At 44.0% G+C, this 17,671-nt stretch overlaps 1 protein-coding gene across 5 annotated transcripts; it reads left to right on the top strand.

Annotated features, from left to right (window-relative positions):
* The first annotated feature begins 425 nt into the window (after positions 1-425).
* pou2f2a (POU class 2 homeobox 2a) lies at positions 426-16,547 on the top strand. Of its 5 annotated transcripts, XM_053432845.1 has the most exons (15): positions 426-637; positions 5,637-5,702; positions 5,809-5,843; positions 6,379-6,429; positions 7,074-7,193; positions 8,164-8,269; positions 8,394-8,485; positions 8,623-8,772; positions 8,877-9,018; positions 9,112-9,260; positions 9,834-10,031; positions 10,151-10,371; positions 12,169-12,237; positions 12,597-12,670; positions 14,629-16,547. In XM_053432845.1, the coding sequence occupies exons 1-15, from the start codon at positions 583-585 to the stop codon at positions 14,952-14,954; spliced, it is 1,854 nt and encodes a 617-aa protein (XP_053288820.1). In that variant the 5' UTR covers positions 426-582; the 3' UTR covers positions 14,955-16,547. The 5 variants fall into 5 exon arrangements, with proteins under 5 accessions (XP_053288820.1, XP_053288818.1, XP_053288816.1 ...); XM_053432843.1 differs by lacking the exon at positions 12,597-12,670 and having other exon boundaries at positions 431-637; positions 14,629-14,780; XM_053432841.1 differs by lacking the exon at positions 12,597-12,670 and having other exon boundaries at positions 431-637; positions 8,164-8,296; positions 14,629-14,780.
* The last annotated feature ends 1,124 nt before the right edge of the window (positions 16,548-17,671 follow it).

Raw genomic sequence — 17,671 nt, 5'->3', positions numbered from 1 at the left:
TCTGATCAGCTGAGCTTCACCGAGGGTTTGAAGGTGCAGCGGGGTCATATATCACACAAATGTATCGTCCGCTCTTCAGTCTGAATGTCAAGCCTGCTGTTTTTCTCTCGCATGTGTGAGTGAGCAAGGGTGTGTGTGAGAGTGTGTGTGAGTGGCTGTTTCCAGCCGCGCCATCACTTTCCGTCGGTACCCATCATCCCCCTCTTTTTCACCTCGTCTATCTCCTCGATCTCTCTCTCTCTCTCTCTCCCACTCTCTAACCTCTTGCGTGTCCTCCTTTCTTTCTTTCCTTTCTTCTCTCTTCTTTTGTCTTGTGTTTTTTCTCTCCTTGTGTGCTGAGTTCCTTCTCTTTTGAGGCTTACTTCCTGTTTGGCTTGTGTGTGTGGGGGGGGGGGGGGGGAGTGGTTTATGATGTGCATGTCTCTGTGTGTGTATGACTGAGTGAGAGAGAGAGGGAGAGAGAGAGTTCATTTCATACACTCCTCCTTTTTTGGTGTGAGCCGTCAGAGAGAGTGAGAGTTTTTTCTTTACATAGCATGCACACACACAGACACACACACTCACTCACACACAGACACAGATATGACCAAGACAGCAGCCATAGCATCTAAGGACTTCTCCAGTATGTGGTTGCCAGGTGAGTGACTGTCTGTGCAGCCTTCTCTCTCTGCTGGCCTTCATTTACCAAGACCAATTAAGCTTTGCGTGAGGTATGTGTGTGTACGTGTCTGTGTGTGTGTGTGTGTGTGTGAAGGAGAGAGAGAGTGTAAGAGAAGTGTGTCCACACTGTTGATTAATGCCACTGGGTCTAAGAAGCTCAGCTAATTAGAGAGCATCAAAGAGCGAGAGGTGGTACGAAGAGAAAGATGGGGACGGATGGATGGAGGGATGACGGATGGATGGGTGGATGCCTGTCGCAGGCAGAGGGAAAGGTCAGACACCTTGCGAGTCCATAGCATGTTTGTGTGTTTGTGTGTGTGTGTGTGTGTCTGTGTTTATACTGGGAACTGATTGACAAAAAAGCTTTAGTGATTAAATTATGAAAATTTCTTTTGGAACAGGCTGCTGAATGAACAATCTGTGTCACAGCTCATGTGTGTTTCTGTTGTGTGATTCTTTTTCTGTCATTCGGCAAAAAACAACTTTTCCTCCTTCTGCTAAACACTGTGGGTCTGGTACACGTGTGTTCACTTTAGAGATATTTAACTGAGAGGGTTTATTCCTGCGTAACTTTGAAACTAAACTTGTGTAAAGTGTGTGTGTGGGTGTGTATGTGTGTGTGTGTGTGTGTGTGTGTGTAATAAATAAATTAGTTTTGGTTAAACATGCACTACTGTTGTTTTACTAGAAACAAGCTGTGTCTTGTTGGTGTTGCAGTTATTATTGCTGCCCCATTTTTAAATCTAAATTACTCCCAGTAAATTTAAAACACATTTAAATAGTCCGATGAAGAGATATAAAGGGCAGATTATCAAAAGGGGAAATGCCTAAAATAATTGTTTATCTCAGGATTTAACAAAAATGATCAACTGGGGAGGAGCGAGGTGAGAAACACGGTCTCAGTTGACCGGCGATGACGACAAGTGCCCGAGAAAAGCACAGCACCGTGAACTGAGTCACAATTTACCCAAAATCGAATGTCAATTAGCTCATATTTCAGTGTCATCCCTAACCCTAACCCTGATAAGATTTCTATCAAAGTTGATGTGATAAATTAACAATGTTTATCAAATGTAATTCATGGCTGTAAAAGCAGTCAGTCACTTCTCAACTGGATGTGGTCACGGCTGCGACCTTCTGTAAGTCACTCTGACCAAAGTGACACAGAAACATCACAAACAAAAACATGGATGATGTTTTAAAGTGTTTTAACTAATAGTCCTCAGGATTTAGGCCTTTTATGCCGTTATTTTTAAACACTGCCCTCTGATCCATGTTAAGGTTTTACTGAACATTTCAGCAGTTTGTTGCCAGAATTAAAAGATAATAAATAATGAATATTTAGAATTCACTTTGTGGCATTTTCCCTAAATTTAATGAATTGTATTGTTGGATAGTTTTCTTGCCTCCATGTACCACTTTATTCATCTCCTCAGAGTGTGTCAGTGCAGTAGGTGAATGTATTTACTACACAGACAAATTTAGAAATTAAAATGTTCTAATCAACCTTTTTTCCCCCAGTGTATTATCACAAGATTTAGTCATGCATTCTCTTTTTTAACTTCTTTGTACACACACACACACTCACACACACACACACACGTACACACACACACACACACACGCACACACATGCACACATATGTCTATATCCCAGCTGCATTAGCTTTTTACTGGTCATTATTCTTTTTTCTTGTTCAGCATTATTTCTTTTTACCTTTAATCTTTTTTGTAATCTTCCATTTAGCATTTATTAGAGCCAGATCATGTTGTGTGTGTAATCGACAAACAGTAACGCGCCTTTAATAAAACAATGCACAACATCGTGACACAGACTTTAATGAAAAGTCACAGCCCTGATGGTCACATCTCAGATTTTATTTCAGCTTATTTACCTCATTTGTTTAATCACTTTATTCTTATTTTCCTGTCTTCATTTACTCGTTAATTTTTTCAATTTCAAGTTTTCAATATGTATTTTAATTCCCACAATTTCAAATCAGCTCAGTTCAACTTCTTAAAACTGTACAAACTGGATTGGACAGTCGACTCTGTGACCCTCAGTTTCAAGTGAAATACATTTCTCTGCAATCAGAATCGTTGCACCTTGTGCGTCTTGAAATCTGTAGTTAGTCTGTATTGACTCCAGTTCCCAGACCCCCCCCCCCCCCTTCCAGGAAGTGGGTAGAGGGGGGAGGTGGGGTTGTTGGGTTGCACTGGAGTTTCATCTCGGCCGAAATACCCAGAGGAGAATAACAGAAACAGTGAAACAGTCCACACTGAGCACACACACTCTTCTTCCTTTTCTGTTGCATCACTTCATGGTGACACAGGATTATACAGCGTTAAATGTGATGTGTTTAAGACACAAGAGAGAGTGTGGTGCAGCTCACTGGTCTCACTGGGTGGAAGAGTAACCCTGAGCTCTGCTGCAAGTTTAACATACTGTCACAGGATGGAAGAGACAGTGGAGGAACATAATGATAAATTATAATAGTGACAAAAAGTGCATAACAAAAAGAGGTCAAACCAAAAAGGCCACCTATGAGATAAAGATGTAAAAAATACTAAAAACTGAATAAATGATTATAAACATTCCCAAATGCTTTCAGTAAGAGAAAGGTTTTGAGGTGGGATTTAAATGAAGCCAGAGAGGTAGTAGTTAAACTTAAAGTTTCTTAAAACTATAAAACATCAGCAAGTAAAAAGACAAAACAAGGAGCCGATCAAAAGATATAAAGCCTTTTATTATTGTGCTCATTCAGTGACAACAACTAAAACTGTAATAACATTTACAACGTGTAACTCTGTGTCACGAGAAAATTAGCTGCGTGTTCGTGTGGCGCGATGTTGTAAAGGGGGGGGGGGGGGAGGTTTTACAAAGATGGAGTGAACGAGAGTGAGAGAGAGAGAAGGCAGGCTAATATTAATAGCCTCACTGACAGTAAGTGTTGGGTTTAGCACTCTGCGCTCAACCCGGTACAAGGGGAAGTCGGGAGGGGAAGTGAGAAAAAGACACAGCAGCTTGATATACTGTCCCACCACTGTATTACTGACCACATTATCCACCGTGCCACTGCCTGTCGGCCATTTCCAGCCGTGAATCATAACTCATCTCACCCTGCGGACGGGGCATCATCCACTGATACAGGAAAAACTTCAGTTAACAGACGTTTGTACAAGATGGACAATCACTGTACGAGGTGCATTTTGCTTTATTGTTGCACGCACGGAGCTCGAGGCAGTCCGATGTAGAAGAAGTCCCATTTACAGTGCGTTTACAAAAGTTTTAATTATGGGAACCCTTGAGAGGAAGAAGCTTCATTTTGGAAAGATTTGACCGGAAATTGGAAACATCGGACATTTTGGGGTTTCGCTGATCAGCTAGTTTTATATAGCATCTAATCAGGGGCTGTTTTTAATGTGGGAATACCCAGAAACTTGGCCCCTAATTATAGATTTACCAGGCTTTTTGCAGAAGTCCATTTATATGAGGGAAATCCTGCGGTCACTGTGTGTTTGTATGTGTGTGTGAGTGTGTGTTGACCCCAAGGTTATGACCGGTGAGGCGGCAGACTGGAGCTTTTTCGAACCGATCGCCACTTCCCCCCCCACTAAAGACTCAGCACACACCAGATGTTAGCTGTTCGCACATCTGTCTCACTGACGACATCTGGCTTTCTGCATCTCATCAGGCAGCAGGTTTCCATCTTTATCGAAGGCTGCACTAGACTCGTGGTTTGATCCTTCAGAATCAGCTTCGGGTCAGTGCTGGTCAGTGGATCAGGTTCCTCCTCTCTTCCATGTGTCACTGCTGCCCCCCAATGGTGAAAACCATGCTTGACCACATGGTTGTTTGGAATTGCAGATCATCATATATATATATATATAGGAGTATTTTTTATGTAATTTCTCTGCTCCATCAATAAGGTGGTGGGTGAAATTATGATTTGAAATCGCTCTTTCAACTGGAACATGAGAAATAACAGGATGGAGATAAAAGAGAGAAATGGGAGAGGAGGGGGTGAGAGGAGGGAGGGAGACCGAGTTTATTATGCAGGTGGCAGATATAATTAGTTGGTCGTTGGGCTGATTTGCATGTTTTCACAAAAGGGAAGTAGCTCTGCATGTGTGTGTGTGCGTGTGTGTATGTGTGTGTATGTGTGTGTGTGTATGTGTGTGTGTGTGTGTGTGTTTTACAGAGTGAGAGAACAGAGAAAAGAAGGTTTCAAATGGACTCAACTGGTTTGTGGGTTCAGACGAATAAAAAGCTATTGTATTGAGATAATCCTAGTGCATGATTAACAAAAACAAACACACACATATGTATACAGTATAGACATGTACACACACACACAGACCCCTCTCACACACTGTTACACACACACCTATACACACACAGTCACACACACACACATCTTTTCTCAAATCTCTCCTCAGATCATTCCATCTTTTCTCTTCTGCCCAAAAACATGCTCAAATCTCTTTGTGACAGAAAGTTGAAGAAATTTTCTCTCTGTTTGCTGCAGTCGCCATAGGGACTGCCCCAAAACATTATCAACCAGGAAGTGATGTGGTGGCGTCGTGAATGACACACGACCTGAGATGTTTTCAGTGCAGATCTCCCACGTAAACATAACTGAGTTAAACATAGAACAAGCAAACACCTACTCTGTGTCAAAACCACTAATTGGAAAGGGTGAATGAATGTGGGCAGAGATCAACCCCCGAGAGTGATTCAGATTCACATTGTTTGTTGTACAGTGTGTGGGCCACATTCCGAGACCAGAAACCACTCAACCCTCTAATCTGAGATCGACGCCCTGGGCATCCTCTTTCCCCTCTCGTCATCCAGATTCTGATTTCACCTGCCAAAAAAAATATATATCTGTTATTCTGCTTCGCTCGGCTGTTTTTTGTCGGTCTGACACAGATTTCAGAGTCGTTCTCACTGTCTGCGTGTCTTCCTGTTACAGATATCAGGATGTCAAAGCCAGGAGAGGTGGAGAAAGCGGGGGCTGACTCACCAATGGAGGGCACAGGTAACATGCTAATAAACACGTCAAGTAGTTACGTGTCTCAGGTCTCTGTGTGTTTGTCCTTTAACACATGATCAATTTCTCACTTTTTCCTTCCTCTCCCACACAGACTCTGAGCGGAACGGACCTGAATCAAATCACCAGGTACGTCTGAACCCTGTGATTATTACGTTTGTGTGTCACACTTGTAACCGAGCCACAATAACAGACAACGATGAAATGAAATCAGATTATTAACTCCACCAAGGAGGTTATGTTTTCACCATGGTCACCGTATTTGTTGGTTGGTTTGTGTATTTGCTTTAGGCAAGATTAAATAAACAATCTACTGGATGGTTTGCCATGAAACTTGGTGAAAGGAGCTGGTATGGGCGAGGGAAGAACCCATTACATTTAGGACTAGATTTCGATCAGGAGGCATATCCAGGAATTTTATTGCTTCGTTACACTGTTTTAAAGTTAATGAAGTTCAGAAAGTTCAAATATTGAAGAAATTTGTGATTAACCACTGAGAAAAGTATTTTGTCCGATTAAGAGCTGAAAGAAAGATATTTCAATAAATTATTTTTTAAAAAGCAGAGCAAAGGAAAAAATCCACAACAGGAAACAATTAGTTTTGTAAAATAATAATTTTGTTCATAAATCTAAGTCATTTCTGTTTCTTCTCTTCTTGGCTCAGTCAATGAAAGTCAGTCCCTTCCCTCTGTCACCAACCCTGAGCAGCAGCAAGGTGAGTGTGTGTCTGTGCGTGCGTGTGTTTGTGCGTTGCCATTATGCTGAACTGCCCGTGCACGTCCTTGTGTGTGTCTGGTCCCATGTTTGTGCATCTTTTGTGTCTTAATGTCCCACAGTGGGCTCATTGACAGTATAGCTGCCTCAGCTTTGTGTTGGTTTCTATGCACTGAATCGCTCCTTTGTGGTGTTTGACGTCGAGGCTCATAATGCGTCTCAAAGCCTTGAATGTAAACAGATTTACCGAGAGGAGACAGTGTGATGGCACTCACCATTCACCGGGCTCGTTCAGAAGAGAAATTAATCTGAAAAGCAACAATCCGTCAAAACGTGAAATCCACCTAATTTGCATACCACAGTAGAAATGTAAATCAGTAAACTGGAAGAGTCCCACCACAGCCAGTTCAAACACGCCTGATCCTGGGAAATAAGTCGTTAGTGCGGAAAAAAAATTGACACAAGTCGACTCACGTCCTAAAATACATTTCAGATCAGCTTCTGATCTCCTGTCTGTTGTTGGTGCACGTGCTTTTTATAATCACATTCTACCATTTGTGTTTCGGAGCTGATGTGGGATTTGTGCTTTTCATGTGTTTTAATTGGTGTCCATCTACATCCGCTTGTTTCCTTTCCTCCTCACAGAATAAGATGGAGGAGTGTGGTGAGATGTCCCCGGCCCTTCCTCACTCTCACGGCCCGACCCCCTCACAGACGGCCATGCAACACACACAGCTCATGCTGACCGGCTCCCAACTAGCAGGGGTAAGACTGACTTATGATACACACACACACTCACACACACACACACACACACACACACACACACACACACACACACACACACACACACACACAGACACAAACACACACACACACACACACACACACACTCAGACACACACACACGCGCGCTGCTTTGCTTTTACCTTGCTTACTTCTCTTGTGCCTCTTTTTTAACACTTTGTTTCCCTCTTTGTCTTTTCCTGGTCATTTCATTCTTTTCTCTTGAATCTCAATCCTCTCCTCTCCTCTCCTCTCCTCTCCTCTCCTCTCCTCTCCTCTCCTCTCCTCTCCTCTTCTCCTCACCAGTTGACAGCTCTGTTGCCAGCGCAGCAGCAGATGTTGCTGCAGCAGGCTCAGGCGCAGCTCCTGGCTGCAGCTGTGCAACAGTCCAATGCAGCCCACGCCGCGCACGCTGCCCACGCCGCTGCCCAAGCCAATCAGCAAGCTCAGGCAGCAGTGGCAGCAGCGAATCAGCAAGCCCAGCAGCAGCATCAGCAGCAGCAGCAGCAGCAGGCCGGACAAACGGGTCAGCAGGCCCAGTCACAGGGACAGGGCCAGAGCACACAGGAACAGACTGCCCAAAGTGTCGCCCCCCCTCCACCCCAGCTCACCCTGTCCCAGCCAATCCAGCTCACCGCCCAGGTACTGATCAAGTCAAGGCCAATCAAAGCCACTTCCTGATGAGCGCTTTGATTGAGGAAACAGTAGTTAGCCACGGAACAATTCCTCTTGCACGAGTGTCGTATGTTTCATGATTCACAGTTTCCACCCTCCATGAATACACGCACTTTCCCTCTCTTTTCAATAACAAAGTTTTTCCTCTTACTTCTGTGTTTTCTGCTCGGAGATGGCTCACATACTAACACATTCTAACATGTCTGAGCCCTCAATCCATCCTCATGAGTTCACAAGGAGTTATGGATACTAACCTTCTCTCTGGATCACACAGGACATCCAGCAGCTGCTGCAGCTCCAGCAGTTGGTGTTGGTTCCCGGCCACTCGCTCCCATCTCCTGCTCAGTTCCTCCTCCCGCAGGCCCAGCAGGGCCAGCAAGGTGGGGACATCTCCTCCTACATGAATAGTCAGTTCACTTCCTTATTAGTTACAGATAAAAACATCAATTTCTTTGTCATTTTCATAATTGATGATCTTTTTTTTTTCTTCTTTTTTTCCGTCAGGACTCCTATCGACACCAAATCTTATTACGCTACCTCAGCAAAACCAAGGAAGTCTGCTGTCTGCTCAGAACAGAATGGGACTCCAAGCACAGGTATGAGAAAACGATCAAGCTTCAGTCAGTGGGAACGGAGCACCCAGAGTTTCCACTACTGATATCTAACACTTGTTTCTCTCGCTCTCCTTCTGTGTCATTCTCACTTTCATTCCTCCGTGTCGTACCTGCTGCAGCGAGATAAGAGCATGGACGTGAGCGGCGGTGGAGGCGTGACCACGATGCCCTCGGTGACCCCTCACCCCGAGGAGCCCAGTGACCTGGAGGAGCTGGAGCAGTTCGCCCGCACTTTCAAACAGAGACGCATCAAACTGGGCTTCACACAGGTCGGTAGAGAGAGAGAGGCTATATTCAATGTATTAATTATTAATCACATTAAATATTTCTCAGTCACAGATGTGTTTTTAATCGTCTTCTATCTCTCCTGTAGGGAGACGTGGGTTTGGCCATGGGGAAGCTGTACGGCAACGACTTCAGCCAGACGACCATCTCCCGCTTCGAGGCCCTCAACCTGAGCTTTAAGAACATGTGCAAGCTGAAGCCGCTGCTGGAGAAGTGGCTCAACGATGCAGGTGAGCTCACATCAGAGTTCCAGCTCCCTACACTTGTGTTAAAAGTACCTTTGTGACATTCATTGTGTTTTCATGTGTGTTTCCCTCCTGCAGAGACCATGTCCCTAGACAGCACCCTGCCCAGCCCCAGCTCCCTGTCCTCCTCCTCCATGGGCTTCGAGGGGATGCCTGGTCGCCGCAGGAAGAAGAGAACCAGCATCGAGACGAATGTACGTGTGGGCCTGGAGCGTGCATTCATGACGGTGAGATAATTAAAGTTATTATTTAATTAGAAGTAGAAGAAATTGAAATGGGGGAAAAAAGCTGATAAGAGATTATTCCTCTCTGTCAAATTAATTTGCACACTTTTGTTGAATAGATTGCTCTCAGTAGAGAACATACCTCCGCCAAGACCCAACAGTCCCCATTAGATTCAATCACCAAATTGCAAACAATCACAGATATTATTCCCTTAATTAAATGTGGCTATTTTTTTATATAATATTCCATAACAACGATCTTTACTGATCCATAAGTTCAGTAGTTTTTGCGTACAAGCAAACGTACATAGGTGAAAACATGACCACCCTGTCCGAGCTGTGAGATATTGTGTTTTAATGGAGTCATTATATACTATATATAAATTGTCAACACTGTACATGACTGAGTTGCCAGAATTACAGTGATTTATAGCTCAAAGCTTCATCTTAATACCTGAGAGTAACCAGTTTCTTCATAGTTTCCAGTGAAACATTCTTCCCTTTGTGTAAACGAACATGTCTCGGCGTTTTGAAAACTTTTGGCTGAAATCCGGCACTGTTGCAATAATCCTGCAGAACCAGAAGCCTACCTCAGAGGAGATCCTGATGATCGCCGAGCAGCTCACCATGGAGAAGGAGGTGATCCGAGTCTGGTTCTGCAACCGCCGGCAGAAAGAGAAGCGCATCAATCCCAGCAGTGCCACCCCGCCCCTGCCCAGCCAGCCCCCCACTGCCCCACAAGCGCACAAACAGCCCTGCTACAGCCCTCACATGGTAAACACGCCGCCTCCATCCACTCACCTCCCCTGTGATCAAGTACAGTAACAAAGTGTTCTCCAGCCGTCAGTAGTGTCAGTAACCTCAATCTGTATGTGTGTCCGTCTCCCCGCCAGATGTCCAGCCAGCTGTCGCAGGCCGTGACCAGTCTCAGCAGCACAACAGTGACCACCATGCCCTCCATCTGCCCCATGACCTCCAGCCTCACCTCCACCCACCCCTCCATCAGCTCAAGCCACCTCGCTCTCAGCTGCTCACCCTCCCCGGTGACTCCTCCTCCCCGCAGCACGGCCAGCCCCGCCACCCCCAGCCACAGCACACTCAGCCTGAACACAGGGTAAGACGTTCACAACAGGCCCGGGCAGTGAGGTCACGGAGGTCGGGATGTGGAATTTGGGTTTTTACAGCGTTCAGTTAACCTCAATTCAGAAAAAGAGATTTAACTATTATTTGTAGGGATTCTGATATTTAAGGGTTTTATTTAGGTTTTAACGTGTCAGAAAATGTTGTCATCATTTAGAGCCACTTACTGCAGCCGTCGGCCAGATGTGTGCAGGTGATAACATCAGCAGCGTTTGAACGTTCTCAGAAGTTGTTTTATTTTTTTTGTGCAACACTGTGATTATGCTTTCCAGGGGAGGAAACCTTCTCTATGAGAAACTGGTTTTCACTCTTCTTCTTACACACTCACCTTCCTGTGGAGTCAGATAACATGTCACACAAACTAGTTATTTTTCATGAAAAACACCAAGTGGAGATAAACAGAGTTGAGTTGGTGGATTCAGAATTTAAATGATTAACATTTTGATTGATTTCTTAGGGAATAATTCAAAAATTATTTCTAATTTGCTGTAGAGCCAAATATAAATCTAGATATTCTCTGACACTGGATATAGTAATTCTTCAAATGTATTTGTTCTTGTGTTGGGTTGATATCAATAATCTCAGTTTGGTGGATATTGAAAAGCTTCTGTATCTAAGACAGTGGTCTTCAACAGGGGGTCCGCGACCCCTAGGGGGTCCGCGGGGGTACTGCAGGGGGGTCGCGGAATTTTTGGAGGATAAGACAATTTTTTATATTTCTTTTTCTTTTTTTTCCCCTAAAATTTTTTCACACAAAATTCATGTCTTCAGAATCAGAATTGTATATATTGTCTTTTGATACACATTGACATGAATCCAACATATTGTAGCGAACGAATACATTTAGGCAGAAGACGTTATCTTTCAGTCAGCAATGCACACATTCAGCTACACACAGGAGCTCTCTCAAGTCAGGCACCGGTTCACAGCACCTTTCATGCAAATACGACAGCACAGGCACTAGCCAATCAGATCGCGTTTATGCTCACGTCTTAAGAGCGAGAAGCTCAAAAATAAAAGAAGGCGGACCAAACTCCGTAGATGGTCGTATTTGTACCTAAAAGTTGTTTGTTTGACCTTTTTTTGCCTAGTTTTTTTTAAAATTTACTGAGAAATAGATGCTGTACAATGTAAAAATAACATTACTGTAACTGAAAAATTTGTAATGAGAGGATTTGCGAAGTGTCTGGGCCACCTTTCAAATGTTAGCATGCTACTACCCATAGGGTAGTATTGAATGCACAATAACAGGGTAGCTATGTTTATACATGGCACTAGGCCCGGAATAATATAAACACTATTTTATGCAATTTATATAGTAGGGGGTCCCTGCTCCATCTCGGCATCAGTTTGGGGGACCTTGGCCTGAAAAACGTTGAAGACCCCTGATCTAAGATATTAATAGAAGTGAGAAAATAGTTTTTCTTTGTATTTGTGGGATCTGACCCTTTAAATATCAGGTCCATGTTTTCTTTTCATCTTAATTACAATATTTGTATATTTAATAAAAAAAACAGTCTCTTTTTCCACTGGGGCCACGGCTGGAAAGATGAAGGGAAACTTCTGATCACACGTTAAATACATTTCCATGAACACATGGATACCGCCCTGCACCCTGCTCGGTTCACCTGCAGTTTGTAGTTAAATGGTCGACACTGTACACACACACACACTGATATCCCAGCAATGCAATTGGGCAACACTGCTACCTCCGTGCAGCAGTTCATTCTAACCCTGTGTGTGTCCGTGTGTGTGGTTCTTGTGTTCACAGCTTATGGCGTATGGGTAAAAAGAACGGTGACGTGTCTAACTACATCACCGATTTTGCTGCAAACTTGAGGTGAATGCGACAAACGTGGATATGAAAGCAGTGAATTCCATCCTGTGTTATAAATGCAGAGGAAATTAGACATTCTTAGGTTTTTTTAAAACATTTTATAGGGACTGTTTACTTCCACTTGTCTAATCTCTTTTCTTAACATTGTTTACACCTGTTCTGCAAACTATCAGCAAACTACTGCTCCTTATATGTGTATATGCTGAATTTGTCCTCTGCTTGTATTTGCTGCCAAACCTGCTTTTTTTTCTCACACTTTCTCCTCTGCTTGTCTGTGTTCGTATATATGCTTGCACATGTATGGTGCTGCGTGTGTGTGTGTGTGTGTGTGTCTGTGTGTGTGTGTGTGTGTGACACAACAGGAACACTGTGATGGGAGTTAACACAGGGATGAACCAAGCCCTCCTCGGTAACAATCCCCTGGCCACTATCCAAGGTGTGTGTGTTGGTGTTCGATAGACATGAAAGGCAAATGGGTTTAATAGAGAAAGCAGTGAAAACAGAATATAATGCCGAGGTCAAGGCTGAGGTGGAGGTGTTTGTTTCTATTCAATTTCTGGTGAGAAAAGAATAATCTTAGGGTCACAGGAAACATCAAACACCCAGAGAGGAGTTTTTTACGCTCCGCACACATTTTCCCTCATCTCATGCACTTTCACAAACGCGCTCTCACACACTCCTACACACACGCACATGTTTAGACGCAGATACTGTACGTGACACATCCCCTGTCACGCATCGTCACCGGCCTACACTTGAGAACAGATCGAGAATAACACAAGGGGAAAAAGAAAGTGTGCGATCCTGCAGAAAGTGACCGGTGAAGGGTTCCGACCGACGTCAGCAGAGCTCATTTTCAATCATTCTTCGTGTTGAGAGAAGGGCGAGAGAGAGAGAGAGAGACAGGTATTAAGAAAGAGAGGTGTGATGGTGAGTAACACAGTTATATATTAGACACAGATGAAAAGGAAGTTGAGGGTGTTTGCTCATCGGCAGCATGAAGCAGCCAAGACGGAGACAGTTTTAACTTCTCGTGTGTCGCCATCTTCCATAAATTCATCCCATCAAGTGTTTGTACGATTGTGATGGTGACGTTTATGTTTGTTCTGTGTGTGTTTGTGTGTGTGTGTGTGTGTGTGTGTGTGCCCATGCTCTCTCACTCATCTTCATCCTCTGATCTCTTCATTTAATCATCTGTCAAATATGGAAAAAGTTCAATTTAGTCTGAAAGTTGAACAAAAAAAAGCCTCACTCACATACAGTATCTGTGCCAATGAGCTGTTGGAAGATTTTTACTTTTGTAAATATGTATAGCTACAATTGATTCAATATAATAACATCGAAAACTTTGACATTTTACAATTGGAGGTCAGAACAAAAAGTATATCAAATAAGAATATTATGACATTTTAACATCATTAAACCTTAGTAAAATAGTGATTTATACTTGAAATAAAAAATATATGTTATAGAATTTTTTATTTAATAAAATCAGTCAGGTTTAAATGTCCGACCTTCAGGATCACAGAACAACCGTTGTCTTTTGTCGTCTTCATTTCACTCGACATATTCACTCATTCACTGAGGCACACATGAGTGTTTCTTCACCAAAAGAGGACTCAACAGACCATAATGCACTGCACCTCAAGACGTGTTGCACTCTGAGTAGTGTGAGCCAGTAATGCTTTCTCTCCAGTAAAAAGATAAATGTGTTTTTCAGTTGCTATGCAATCACAAACACGGTTAGACTGCCTTCATGTCGTGTTGATGTGAAAGAAGCTGCAGAGGAAAAAGAAAGTCATCAACCTTGTTCCCATAACAACACGCCGCTCATCTTACCTTTAGCTGAACTGTGTCTGATTCCACCAGATGAGCTTGTTCCAGATATTAGACTATGATTCATTATTTACTCTTTTTTTTCTCGATTGGCGTATTATTGACGGCATTTTGTGTTTTTCTCTCTTGTGTACGAAAGGATTCCCTCTAGAAAAACTGACTTTTTATAGAAGAACGTTTTATTTTCCACTCCCTGTTCTTTCCATCTGAAAAGAAGAGGTGACAATTCTCCACCTTCCTTTACTGATGATAAGAAGTTCGGTCATTTTGAGGGTTAGGGTTAGGGTCATCGTCTGCCCTGTAGGAAATGAGATGAGGGAGATTGACTGACAACATAAATTAAAAAAAATGGTAAAAAATAACTCAAATGCACTGAGCTTTACCCGTAAACAAGACTGTGTTTGGAGGAGGAGGAAGAGATAAAGGAGGAACTCACGGTGCCCAAAACATAAATGCAAAATCCAACAATAAGATAAAGTTGACCCTGGTTTACAGTGGTAAGTGTGTGGTGATGGAATATCCCTTTAACCCTCCCTCTCTCGTCTCTCTCTCCCTCAGCCCTAGCAGCCAGTGGTGGTCAGCTGCCTCTTTCCAGTCTTGAGGCTGCCAGTAAGATATTGCTTGGGGCCTCTGGGGGCCAGGGAGGCCTCGCCTCCTCCCTCTTCCTCAACCACCCTGCCTTCCTCCACATGGGCCAGAACCCCGGCGCTGGACTGCTCAGCGCCGCCGTAGCCAAAGCCTCCCAGGCCTCCCCCTTCCTCTCCGCCAGCAGCATCAGCCCCACACCCTGCTCCCCGTCCCCCTGCTCCAGCCCCGCCTCTTCCTGCTCCTCCAGCGAAATGGCACACAGCCCGCCCCATCTGGGCGGCGCTAAGATCGAGTGACCACACCAAGGGCCAATCAGAGAGGAGGAGGACAGAGGAAGCGGGAACCTCGCCTTTCACACCAAAGCTATCTCTTTCTCTCTCTTGCGCTCTTCTTCCATAATTATTTTCTCGATGGCTCTCGCTCTCTCTCTCTCTCCCAGTCTTTCGATGCCAAAAATATACAGAATGAAAGAGGAGAGAGGGAGGGAAAGAAGTGAAAGAGGGCAGAAGGGAAAGGGGGAAGATCGAAACCAAAAATCTTTATCTATCAAAAACAGACGAAAAGGCGGCAACGTGGGACCTTTTTGTCAACAACGCGTGATATCGACACGGCACCTCTCCACTCTTTCTCTCCAAAGGAAAACAAACCAATGACTCTTTCACAAAAGAGACGGAGGAGCCGGCGGAGATGCATGTCGACGAGCATAAACCAAAAATGACAAAAGATAACTTTAATATGTGACAAAGGAATGGCGGCAAGGACAAAAAAAACCCGGAGAGGAGGACTGTGCTTACATTTTTCTTTTTCTAATTCTTTCGTATTATTTCGAAAAGCTGCGGGTCTGAAGGAAGAGGAGTCGGGAGGACAAGTTTAAACCAAAAATTTACATGAGGAGGAGGAGGAGGCGGAGGAGGAGGAATACACAATGACGAAAAAAAAGTCAACCATACCAAAATCCCAAATACCAAAAATACGGAGAGAAAAGCTTTATTCAAAAAGGACATGTAAATACTGAAGCTATCCAGGACCAGGACTCTACTGCTACTGCAACACACACACACAAACACACACACACACACACACACATCAAGAGTCAACCATCCTGCCATCGACTCATCCTGTCTGTGTCCGATCATGTGTCTCTCATAGGTTTTCATGCTAGATTTTCTTCTTTGAATAACTGTGTAACGTTCGATTGCCATTACTGCTGCATCTTAATGCGTTTGTAGTCTCTTTACCGACCTCTGGTTCTGAGAGCATAGAGAAAGCTTTCCTCTTCTTCTTTTTTTATTTCAAACATCCCTGACGGACTCTTCTTATCCGGTATCCGTATTTTTTTGACACTGCACAGAAGTACGGTTGGGATTTGTGTTTTTAATAATTTATTAGTGCCATTTTTCTTACTCTATTTATTGCTGCAGCTTTTTTTTTGGTTCATGTGTTAGCTTTTGTGGTTTAGAGTCATCATCGTCATTGTCATCATCTTCATGTTTGTGTTTGTACGACGTGCGTTCTGTTCTTACGTGCTACGGAGAAGATGGAGGTGACAAGACGCTCGTCTCAGTCCTCACCAAGTGCCGGTAGATCAACAAAGAATTAGAGTCGGCTCACACTTTGCAGGTTGATTTCAAGGTGTGGATGAATTTGTTAAGACCCTAAACATGTGGCGTTCTGTGCTCTTAATCAAACCACTCTTTCCTCACTCTTAAAGATAACCCATTATCAGGCGGGTCCCGGGCTAAATGAACACGCCCTGGGAACTGCGCACAGCTTCGTTAAAGAGTGGTCGACCATTTTGAAAGTATGAAATAGGGCCGTGATTGAAGATTCGAAGTAACAGCCGTTAAGACTGCAGGCTGAATAAGTCAATAAAGCCAAGTTTAGTCACAGCTCTCCTTCCTGCCTCGTCTCTCAGCGCTAGACGCCGCACGCTACACCTGTCTGTCTAGACATGTTTACTGATGTGTGTTTGTTTCCATCATCACCCCATCAATCACATTTCACTGTCATGTTCCACCTCAGACTGCCATTAATTCTCAAATGGAAAACCAAAGCATTCTCAAGGCAGCGGGGCTCGTCTTGAAGGAGCCTCGGCCCAGACCTACGAACACAATAAAGACACCGGGGAAGGAGGGGTGGGGGCCGAGAACAGGACGTTAGCACCGGAAGCCCCCCTCCCCTCCAGGTGTAATCCCCTCCACCTGGCCCCCGTCGCAAACACCCACCGGGGGAAGCTTTATTTAGGGAACTGATCCTTTACTCTGAACCCCCGGAGAGAAGGGTAACGCTGCGGGGCGGGCGACGCAGGGACACACTGTTTGTGGGGGGGGGGAAACAACGTTTTGTAAGAGGATACCAAATATAAACGCAAACCAAAAAAACACACAAAAACATTAAAAACCAACAACCCAAGGAATGACAGAAGCAAACCAAAAAGAACTCTAACCAAATGTGGCTGGAGGGGGGAGGGGAGGAGGACAAAGTGCAGGCGTTGGAAGAAGGGAAGCATCTCTCTGCCTGTCGGTCTGTCTGTGTGTCTGTCTGTTAGCTTTAGGGCTGCAGTGTCCCGTCCCCCCCCCATTCTGAAACTGTGTAGCATGGATAGAGAGATGAAATAAGACGCACAGACAGACAGGAGCGCAGGAGAAGGACAGACAATTCCTCCCCTCCTCTGCCTCTCTCCGGCCCAGCTCTCTGGTCCTGGATGGAGCTAAACGCAAATGACCTCACTGAACTGAAATCTTCTAAAAAAAGAAAAAAAAAAATCTGTTTTTATTTTTCTGTTGGTCGGTTCCGATTGTTTTATCTCTGCTGTGTCTCTTGATGCCGTTTTATGTACTGTACTTTAGTGCTTATTACTCATTTGGAATAACGTACTCGCTTACTTACTACAAGAGCTCCTTATTTTTTTTTTTCGTAGTCGTGCTAGAGATTTTTATCAGGTGGTTGGAAAAAATACTGTGAAAATTTAGCTTCCAGATTTTTATTAGATAAAGAAACGGACTGTCTCGGC

The sequence above is a fragment of the Pleuronectes platessa genome, chromosome 10, assembly GCF_947347685.1.
Source record: "Pleuronectes platessa chromosome 10, fPlePla1.1, whole genome shotgun sequence".
NCBI classification, from domain to species: Eukaryota; Metazoa; Chordata; class Actinopteri; order Pleuronectiformes; family Pleuronectidae; genus Pleuronectes; species Pleuronectes platessa.
Note: the sequence above shows the minus strand (reverse complement) of the source record. Positions and strands in the feature narration are given on the sequence as shown.

What these genes read in the sequence shown, in the direction of transcription:
- pou2f2a (XM_053432845.1), top strand. Translation starts at nt 583, where the DNA reads ATGACCAAGACAGCAGCCATAGCATCTAAGGACTTCTCCAGTATGTGG. An exon ending in GACCTGAATCAAATCACCAG is followed by an intron (nt 5,844 to 6,378) that starts GTACGTCTGAAC and finishes TTCTTGGCTCAG; the next exon opens with TCAATGAAAGTCAGTCCCTT. An exon ending in TCCCCTGGCCACTATCCAAG is followed by an intron (nt 12,671 to 14,628) that starts GTGTGTGTGTTG and finishes TCTCTCCCTCAG; the next exon opens with CCCTAGCAGCCAGTGGTGGT.